We start from the raw sequence: 10,724 nt of genomic DNA, 5'->3' as shown, positions 1-10,724 counted from the left end.
GGGCTGCTCTGAGTTACTGGGAGGAAATCGGCTGTGCTGGACACCTCACATCACATTATTTTGCTGCTAGTGAGTCTGGAAATGGCTAAAATATGGTCAGCAGGCAGGTCAGGAACACAGAGCTAACCCCAGTTCCACATTCAGACAGATCATTCATATGCAGGTCACTGGTCAAGAAGGGAAGAAAGTCATTTCCCAGTGTTTGTTTCTTACAAGATTGCAGGATTAGGGTCACATTTTATAAACATTACCCAGAAACTGCCCATTGTGCAAATCTGATTCTTTCCCCTCCTTCCATTCAGCAAACATTTCTGGCTCACTTGTAGTATCAGTTTAAAAGAAGGAGAGAAGAAGAAAGAGCAAAAGAAAAATTCTGCAATTACTTTTCCAGGTTGTTTTTTTACTTCTCCCAAGGCCTGGAGAGAAAAGTATTGGATTTTAGAACTATCCTTGTCTTTGTTTCACAGATGGTTTATGCTGTATCATGGACTTATTTAGCCTGGCCTTTTGTGTGAAAACCTTGTCAACTCTCATCTCCAGGAGTTCCTTCCTTCGTTGCGGGGTGACCCATCAACAGGGGCAGCTGGGAACTTCAGAAGTGTGTGATACCATCCCCTCACATCCCCAGCCTCAGTGCCATGTGGTGATTTGGAGCCTTCCACCAGGATTGGGCAGAAAGCTGAGCAGATGGGCAGTTGTGCAATCATGGAATATACCTAATCGTGGCTTCTTCATCTGTTACAGGTCGCCCAAGGCCTTTTAAATGAGATGACTCAGAACAGAAGAACAAACGTGCTGTTTGAGAAGAATCATGTTGATCCTGGTTGCACTTGTTGTGACCAGTTCAAAGTGCTTTATGATGAGTTGCTGACTATTTGCCAGGTGAAACAGTGACTATTTGCCAGGTGAAAATGCAGGCTCCAGGCGTAGCAATGACTGCCAAAATCCCATCCTTGATCCGTTACAGCGCACTCCATGAACGCTCAGGACAGCCCCAGGAGCTCTGGGAACAGGGGAGAAGCAGCTCATAATTGCTCATCCCCAGAAAATAAGCTGCTAGAAATAAATGGGGAAAAAAAAAAAAAAAAAAAGTGGGATATTCTCTGCAAGCTGACATATTTCAGAGCTTCTTTAACACTTTGATTTGCCCAAGTCTGAGTAAAGAGAAATTCCCCTTGATAAAAGAGAACACTTCTATAAATCTGAAAAAATCCACCTATTATCTCTCTGTTTTGTTCTCTCTGTACCTTTTTTTTTGCCACTAACAGAGGAATATTAGGAAAACTGGAAAATGGATGTAGGGGTCTGTGTGAGCCAGTAGAGTGTTTAAAATGAACTCCTCTGAAGATTTCAAAATTGAAACAAAGACAAAGGAAGATCTTTTTCAAAGGAAAAATCCAGATGGATCTTTGGAAGGAGAGAAAGAGACGTGTATCGACAGTGCAGGCAGGCAAACTTCTCCCTCAGTTACCCTGTTACTGGGGAGTACAAGAAAGGCACATAGAGACTCCTGTTTCTGACAGTAAATCCTCTTCCCAAGATTGATTAGAACCATAAATGAACCGACAGCCAGGAAATACCCAAGGTGAAGTGAGACAGTAAATCCCCTAACGTTACAATTAACAGCTCCATGAGAAAGCCTTGCTTTCCTGGTCTGACAGTAAAGGAGGCCACACTCTGCTCAGAATTGTTCTGTGGCTCCTGTGGGAACACAGTGCTGGAAGGCACTTTAATGTCATCAAGTCCCAGCCCCTGCTACGCTGTGACGGTGTCACAGCCCTATCCATGGACCCCTCGCTTTCCACCTTGAGTCTGTGGGGTTTTCATCCCTGCCCCTCCCACCAAAGGCTGTGACAGAGCCTGAAGACTGGACTATGCCCCTTTATAAGAAAGATAGTGGAAAAATGGTGAATGTGAAAAAACAGTGCTTTTTCCTAACAGCACAGAAAGGAAGTTCCAGGGATGCCCCATCCCTGGAAGTGTTCAAGGCCAGGCTGGACAAAGCTTGGAGCAACCTGGGATAGTGGAATGTTTTCTACCCATGGCAGGGGGGTTGGAACTGGATGAGTTTTAAGGCCCCTTCGAACCCAAACAATTCTGTGATCCTATGATTTTGTGACTTTATCATCATAACTTCAATTGGACATGAACCCACAGCTCAGTGGCAGCAGCAGGATTTGCTTCTCAGCAGAAGAGTTTCAGCGCTTTCCCATCCTGCCTGAAAGCAACTTGATCCATGACACCAAAGAGAGCCAAGCCCAGCAATTCCAGCTTTTGTCCATTAGAAAACCTACTCCTCAGTGAGTATGAGCAACTCTTACTTCACCATGTTCTGTCCCGGTAAGTTTAGTGAGCACCTGGGGTTGGACGTGGGGCTCTGAGTCACCATCGCGGTGAATTTACTCAGTGCTGGTTCACTTGTGGGGGCTCAAAGGGTTCCACCCCAGCTGGGAGCTGCCTCCTCCTGTGTCCCCATGGGGGTTGTATCCCCACCAGAACAGCATCCACAGCTGCCACAACTTTCAGTCCAGTGTATTTGGTACAAACCACCAAAATGTGATGCTTTAACTTGATGTGCCAGTGTGTGAATTGTGGCAGCTGAGGAGCCTTTCAGCAGCTGCAGATGAAGCTGAGAGGGAATGTGAATTGGAGCCCTCAGCAATTAACATGTCTCTGTTCCTAAAAGGGCATCAGGGACAGATGTAGAGGTTTTTAGCAGTAGCTCAGCCTGGGTATAAGCCTCTCCAACTGCAGGTCAAAATCCCTGAGCAGAAGTGGTTGAGTTTCACAATTAGTCTGAAGCGTGTTCAGAGTGATAAGGGGATCAAAATGCAAGTTCTTTCATACTCCCAGATTTCCTCTTTCACAGTTAATCAGTTCCACCCTGCCAGATCCCTTCACCACGCTGGAAGCCATCAATGCCATCAGGGCCAATTCCCTGAGAAATCTCAAGGCCCAAACATCCACCACCCCCTTTCTCACACAAAACCACTTACAGTGATTTTAGGAATTGTTGGCTGCGAGGGAGAGCATAACAAATCATAGAGGGACAGGGTAGATTTCCTCTGAAAGAGGAAATCCTGCCTAGAGCTGTGAAACCCCCTTCCTAGTCACTGAGCCATGAATTTCAGCGCAGAGAGAAGCAAATAACAGATCTGGGTAGAACAGAAATAGCAGCTTTATTTGAGAAAATCTCACAAGTTACAAAGAGCAGAAATGAACCATGTTAGTTCCATTAATGCCACTACTCCCTTCACTATGGCTGGACAGCAACAGGGCTCTACAAACAGTGAGGAGCAAAATGAATGTCTTAATGAGCATCACTTGATATTACTCTCCAAACTCCTTATTTATCAGTAGGCAGGATTTTCCAAATATTCTGATTAAGCTGCCCTTGGCTGTCAACAAAGCCTGATGCCAAGTTGCTGAGGTTTCCTTGATGGTGTTCTTTTTTTCTCTCCACTCAAGCCCTTTGGTTCAGCTGTACTGAAAAATTCCCCATTAGATTAAAATGCACTGACTCATCAGTAAAAGATAATAGCTGCAGGAAAGAAATACACTGTCAAATCTTTGTGGTTCTTATCTTAGGGCTCTGAATAGTCTGAGACGTGCCAGGATAAACCACTGCTCCCAGCTTCACCTGCCTGCTGGATCAAGGTCAAATACAGCAAGGCAGGTGATGGAATGATCTGCTTCTGTGTTCTGTCCAACAATGAATGACTGATAGCATGAGGATTCATGAGGGTTTATTTTGTTTGTTTCAATTAGATTCATTTTAGATTACTTAGTCAGTTTTCCACCTCTTCATTCCCCCCTGTAGCCCCATGGCTAGAAGTGCAGACAGAAAACTTCCCTACCTCTTACTACACTGGGGTTTTTTTTCCCCTCTTAAACCCTGTGCTGAAGCCCATATATCTCCTGCAGTGCTGCCTTGCTCCATGATGACATGTTCATTAACTCATCTGACGTGTTTGACCCCAGGACCACAATCACAGGGCTTGCTGTGGCTGTGGCTCAAAACCTTCTCCACGGAACTCAGGGTGGCTGACGTGAGTACAGGGACACAAATGCAGGGGGAGGATGACCCCACACTGACTTCTCTGGCCTTCTCTGGTCCAGTGAAGCCACCAGCAGCATTTCATCACAATGAGTTGCTGCTACCCCAGTGACAGTGGCGCTGTTGTGTCTCTGTCCTGACCTGGGAGGGCAGAGTGGCAGCAAACAGGGGATCCAGCTCATCTTTGTTCTCCTTCCCTGAAGGAAGGAATGGTTGTGTTTGTTGGCCAGAAGTAAGGGCCAGGCAGGCCCCAAAACAAAGGGCAGGTAAAAGGTACCACCCTCTTCTTTACCTGCTCCCATGCCAGCAGGATGGCAAAGGCAGACCCACAGCGATGCCATTTTAATGAAGCACCAGCAAACTGAATGCAGAGAGTTACTGTCTCAGTGCAGAACTCGACCTGAGGAGTTACTCCCACAGAGACTGATGAGAATATTCCCTAAAACCACCTCCTGTCCATGAGCAAGGGACAGTATCAGCCATGGCAGCCAGGAGATCCCTGTGACCCTGCCAAGAGCAGGGAGGGCACAGGGGCAGGGGGGGGTGCAGCCACAGCATGAAATTCCCATAAGCTACCCATGGCCCCAGGTCTTCCTTTAAATAATGGCCAGTCTTCGCGAACGAAGAACCGGGGAAGGTCTTTACACCTTCCAGCCTGCGCATTGGATTTTTTAGGTGAGACACAGTGTGCGCGGAACTGAGCCCACCCTTTAATCCTAAGGTTCATCTGCCTGGGCCAAGCACGCTTGGACGGTGGCAGCGAGGTCCTCAGGACGTAGATGGATTGCCTTATGGGCTAACGAGCTCCATCTGCCCGGGGAGGGGCCCCGACCGGGAATCGAACCCGGGTCTCTGCAGTGACAGTGCAGCGCCTTTACCCCTAGACCACCAGGGGCTCCCCTCTTCCTTTAAATAGCCATTAAGGGAAAGCAGGAGAGATGAACATTAAAGAGGAAAACCAAAAGCAGTGGGACACTGATTTACAAGGCCCATTTTAGCAACTTAAGATGCAGCCAAATGCAGATAAGCACCTATCTCATTATATGTCCTCGTGTGTTTTTACAAATCTTTCCTACAACCACAGGTGCCAACAGAACCTTGGTGATCTCCCAACTCTTAGCTCCTGAATTTCTATAAGCAGGCCAGGCTTTATGGGGCAATTGATCTAAGCCTAAAAGAACTTGCATTAGGAGCTGATTCTATTTCTGTTTCCTAATATTTTATGTCAACCCCGAATGATTTTACAGGGTATTTATTTCAGACCAAAGATTTTCAGTTCTTCCTCCTGCTGAATGCACAGTGAGGTTTTGGCCTGATCTTTTCAGACACATGAATAACTATCCCATTTCATGCTGTCATTGCAATTATTTATCTGGACTGGGGCTTTCCAGATAAAAGGCTCATTATTCCTTTTGTCAGGGATGCATTGAAAACAGCTGTTCACATATGGCATGGGATGGGGGGGTGGGGGGAAGTAGAGTCTTCCAACCTCTCTGTTGCTTAATGGCAGAACACACACTCAAAAAAAAAGAAAGTAAACCACAGGCAGAGACGATGCTCTGCTGCTTCCTAATACAGGCACTGAAACAACTGTCCAGGGCACTCAAGTACTACTGACACATTCACAAGTTTCACAGGATGCCATTTCAGTTGTTAAGTCATTCTACTCTCCTCAGCAACAGCATCACCAGCCGGGTTATAAGACTTTGGAATTGAAAACAACAACACTAAACCTTCACATCCTTCCCTACAGTAACCTTCAACTCTTATCTGTGTTTCTGGCTTCAAATCCATCAGCTCAGCTCGTTTGTTTTTTTTTACAGAGTGTACTGATGGCACGTACCACTAACCACCAAATTAATGCTGTGACTGGACCCACGCCATCTGCAGAGGCAAGAGCTGTAACTGGGAAGTAAAATGGCTCAGAAGCCTTGAATTAAGTCTTTGTTTAATGCAGAGGTAATCTGTGCTGTTAAGCCCAACTGAAACAGTCCTTAGCCACAAGACACAGGAGGTGTCTGCACTGAGTGTTTAATAACCCTGACACCATGAATGTCCTCAACTTTTATCTCCAGACTCTTTGGATCAGACAGACACAGTCACATAGGTTGGTCATTAGTGAGGATTGCAAGACGAAGAGCCACCAGCAGCCACCTCCTACTCACAGCAAGATGTGCCAGTGGGTTAAACCAACCTCCTTTACTTCACTTCGGGCTAGACTGGAGGAGAGGTGTGCACACGTCTGGGGGTGGTCTTTGGGGGACAGAGGAGACACTGCCTGACACTAAAGCAGAGTCCACTTCCTCCCAGCCAGTGTTTGAGTTGTGTCATGACTGACACAGGCCTTGACAGCAACAGCATGACAGCGACTGACACGCTGAAGTCCAGGGCTCAGCATTGCCCTGGGACCCTGAACAAAAGGGCACTGAAGAAGACTTTGTCTCCAGGTTTCCTTCCTTTAAGAGGGGCTACTGCTGTCCCCAAAGAGGAGGATGGGAAAAGGGTGGTCGTTTGACCATGCAGCTTGTTAAACTTCTCTGCTAGAACACAAAGCTCAGTAAAGAGTTTAGAAAGAAAAAGCCTCCACCCCAGGATACGTGACGTGTAGGTCTGATGTGCAACACTTATCTGAGAGTAGAGCAGGGGAACAATGAAACCCACAGCAGGCACGCTGGGTGCAGCAGCAGTTCCTGGGTCAGGGCATGGGCCTCACCACCCCAGGAGCTCAGCACCCCTTGTGTTCCTCCAGCAGCAGCCACAGAGCGTGGCTGGAGGTGTGCAGGGCTGGAGGTGTGCAGGGCTGGAGGTGTGCAGGGCTGGTCCCTAACAGGGCCTCTTTGAACTGCTACTTTCTTTAAAAGAAGCAGTTTCGGTCTCTTGCTTTTCCCTTTGTCCTCAAGGCTCTCGTTCCCCTGAGGAGGTTTGCAGAGTCAGCAACGAGCTGGGCATGGTCTGCATGAAAAGGGTTATAGATGGGGGGGAGGAAAAGCAAAAATAACAACCCTGCTACCAACAGCCCCCTCCAGACCCCCCTCACCCCTGCCACTGCACAAGGCAGGACATCCACCACAGAGTGGTACAAAAACCCTTCTTGGTCTCAGACCCACATGAATTAGCACACACTGACCCCACCTGCACCATCACTCAATGCCCTGGAGGGCAGCAGTGTGTACGAAGGTGCTTTTTTAATGGGAATGGTTATTAAAGAAAGCAGGGGACTCAGATGTTTGCAGCTCAGAACAACACCTAAGTAGCTGGTGCAGAAAGTAGAACAGAGCGAGCTCTGAGGGTGACTCTTTGCACACTGAGGTTTTCAATCCCAGCTCCAGCTCCCACCTTCAACCACCAAATTATGCTCAGCTTCTACCACAGGCAGCTGCAGCATGTTGTGGCTTTCAGGGCAATGTTTTTCATAAAACAGGAAAGTTTATTCTGATAACAGTTTTTTTGATCCTTTAATCACATTTTCTGAAGCTGTTTGCTTTGATAGCAGCTCTTCTCCCCTCCAGCAAAGTGTAAGAGACCAGGAGGGAAGAGACGTAGCAATAGGAAGGAATAATATTTAGCAGATCTTCCTATCCATTCCTACTCTTCTCTACTGACTTTGTTCCAGCAGAAATATTCCAACCAGCTCTACTTCATGGCAACGTTTGGCACCTTTCTTCCAGATGGGAAGGAAAGCTGCATCTTCACTGCTGGCATAAGGCTTGATTTCTGACTCTGTCTAGCAGGCCAGGTGAAGGTTTGCTGCACAGATGGAGGCTCCAAAACTTCCATCTCCTTCTTCCCCAACTGCTGCACCGTAATTTGTGGGTGGAGGAAGAGCCTTTCCAGCTCTCAGGCAAGGACTGGGTACATGAATTTGCCTCACTCCTTAAGCCTCCAACAACTGAGCTCCAGAGTTAGGTCTGAGGACAACCCCTTGGCCCTGGTCTGCCAAGGAACAGCCCTCCAGCTGCATGCCAAGGGAGAGGGAAGGAAGGAACAGGGAAAGGAAGCAATGGAGCAGCTATAAGGGATTTAGCTCCCCATTGAAGGCTAACAATAGGCCACAGCCTATTCCACAGTGCCTCTTCCCTTACCATGCTCATTTATAAAATATACAGAACTTTATTTTTCTGTAAAAATGCCTCAGTATTGGGGCCAGTTTGGCACTTTGCTGGTGTAAAACAAGATTTCCTTAAGCCCTGTCTGTTTGAATGCCCTGTTTATAAATACAGGTTTGGCACATGCCAGGCATGACAAGAACACAAAACTGGCCAAACTCCCAAGTGCAATATGTGCCTCCATGAGTTGTCATCCCACCCAGCCCAAGTGGTGCCTGTGCTCTGCCAAAGCCCTGCTCAGCCACTCCCTGAATGGATTCTCTTGGCTACAGAAGGGAGGAGAGGAAGTTCTTGAGAGGACACCATCCAGACAAAATGTTAAAATCAACTCAGACAAGGGAAAGACATGGACTCTGTAAAGGCAGGAAGGAAGAACACATGGGGAAGGCTCCTCTGCAAGCCTCAGGTGTCTGGAGGTGTTGGAGATGCTCAGTTATGTTGGCCATGAGAGGAGACAGAGAACGTGGGGCTCAGATACTGAAGTCATTGACCTCTTAAAAAAACTACGAACCACTGGCATGAACTTCCAAAGTGCTGAGCCCTGGGCTTCCCCATGTGCCAGGTAACTGCTTTTTGCCCATGAAGAAGGATTGAGTGGGAAGGAGTTCCTGCGTTGCAGGGTATCAGCTCCTCTGACATCAACTACAACAGGATTTATCTCAGTTTTGAGAATTTTCCCTGCAAATCTCTCCAGAACAGCTGGAATGGAGTGGCTGTATTAATCCCAATAAGACCCAACTGCCAAGGTCGTAGCAGAGCAGTCTAAACTGTCTTGATTCAAGGCTGCTTTCCAAGGACTAAAATGTACTTTTTCCTATAATATTTATTGACTGATCAGACCAGTCCCGCCCTCAGTTAAGGTCCTGGAAGTTCTCTCCTTCAGCTCAATAAAGCACAGCCAAGCCCTGGGACTCACAGACCAATGCACAGGCACTGGTGTTTCTATGGGACTGATTATGGTGTCCCCAGAAAGGCAGAGAGTGCTCAACACACAATTCCTTCACTGCACAGTCACATCATCCTAGAAATACAGGTTAACCACAATACTTGACTGTAGAGTAACAGGGTGAGTGAAGAAGGCTTTGCTATAGCTCAGTACTAGTTACAAACACTTCACATCTCACATCACTCAGTGTCATTGTTAAATAGCAGCCAAGACAGGAGGAAATTCGAGATAAAAATCAAAACCCGCTTTCGTGAAACTCATCAAATGTCACGATCAGATGAAATTAAATATTCATCTACTTTTATTTTCCCCAGGCTTTGTTCCTCCCTTTAATGTTCTACGACCAACAGTTCAACAATCAACTGCCACGTTTAAACCTGGAGCCGCAACAGTTGCGGTTGTGAAACGCCACATCTACGATTGTTTTCAGGGCTGTATTGTTCGAGCAGATCTTTGCAATACCCACCCTCTCCTCAGGTTTCACGATCTCAGAAAATCCGAGCAAGCCTTTTAACTGCAGTTACTTCAGCGCTGTGAATGCCGGAAGAATTTCGGAAGAATTTAATTCCCAATGACCTGTATGACAGCATCTTTATAGCCACAAAAACTGAGTCGTTTTTGCTCTGAAACTGCAGTGTCAAACACGGAGACCGTTGCTTATCGAGTGTTTTATCTTGTTTATAACCAAGAAGCAATGAAACATTGGTGCAAAGAGGGGGGGAAAAAAAGCCCAAAGGACCTTAAGTCTAAGGGTGAGACAAAGGACCGGCTGGACTATGGACTTGAGGGAGTTGCATTCCGTGGGGAAACCCGATCCCACAGGACAGGGCAGGCACGGGGAAGCAGCAGCACTAATCCCAGTTTGCCCAAGTTTTCTCCCACCCTTTCACCCCCTTGCACGGGGCAGCACGAAGGGCGGTCATGGCCAAAGCAGTGGAATCGGAGCTTACCTGTGCACTTCCTTTTAAAGGTTTCATAGTCTACCCCTTGGTCTCCAGGGACGATTGTAGAGCCGTTGTACTTAAACGTCACCCTTTGGGGAGGGAAAAGAAAAGGGGAATAACACAGTTAAAAGTCACCTTTTGGGACAGGGGAACAGGGAAGGGGAATAACACATTTAAAAGTCTCCCTTTGGAATGGGGGAAGGGAAGGCCAATAATACATTTAACAGTCAGCCTTTAGGAAGGGAAAAGGGGAGATGGGGAAGAATATACTGTAAAAAATCTCCATCCTTTAGGAAGAGGGGGAGAGGAGAAGGGGGAGAGGTCTGTAAAAGTCACCCTTTGGGGAGCGGGGAGGGAAGACGGGGAATCGCAGCGCACCGGTGCCCGTCCTGGGGACGCCGGGGGGGACCACCTACCAGTTCACCTCGGTGGCATCGTCCCTGACGAGGTTGTACGCCTCCCTGCACGCCTCCTTGTCGATTTTGGTGGCCATGGAGGCGAAGGGGAAGGGAGGGGGAGCGCGGAGCGGCCGCGGAGTTGGGGGACCGCCGCCGCCGCTGCAGCCGCACCGCGCAGAGCCGCGCCGAGCCCAGCCCAGCCCCGCCGAGCTGAGCCCCGCTCCCTCGGCCGTCCCGCCTCCGCCGCCGCCGCCGCCAATGGCTCGGCTGGTC

The 10,724-nt window shown here is 48.0% G+C and overlaps 1 protein-coding gene and 1 long non-coding RNA gene across 2 annotated transcripts in view; one reads left to right on the top strand and one right to left on the bottom strand.

Moving 5' to 3' along the window:
* The window catches only part of COTL1 (coactosin like F-actin binding protein 1), a 22,174-nt gene extending 11,524 nt beyond the window's left edge, over positions 1-10,650 (bottom strand). The window contains exons 1-2 of the mRNA XM_027890788.1: positions 10,470-10,650; positions 10,060-10,142 (exon numbers count right to left, since the gene is read on the bottom strand). Of these exons, the coding sequence (XP_027746589.1) occupies positions 10,060-10,142; positions 10,470-10,546 (160 nt within the window). The 5' untranslated portion in view covers positions 10,547-10,650. The remainder of the gene's footprint in view (positions 1-10,059; positions 10,143-10,469) is intronic.
* Positions 3,094-10,092, top strand: LOC114060915. Its single transcript, XR_003572004.1, has 2 exons — positions 3,094-4,049; positions 9,424-10,092. It is a non-coding gene; the product is annotated as an uncharacterized LOC114060915 (long non-coding RNA).
* Positions 10,651-10,724: the final 74 nt, after the last annotated feature.

This window comes from Empidonax traillii, unplaced genomic scaffold (assembly GCF_003031625.1).
Source record: "Empidonax traillii isolate 1590-97213 ecotype Southwest subspecies unplaced genomic scaffold, ASM303162v1 scaffold13:size3042203, whole genome shotgun sequence".
Lineage (NCBI taxonomy): Eukaryota > Metazoa > Chordata > Aves > Passeriformes > Tyrannidae > Empidonax > Empidonax traillii.
This window is presented reverse-complemented; position numbering and strand designations above follow the sequence as displayed.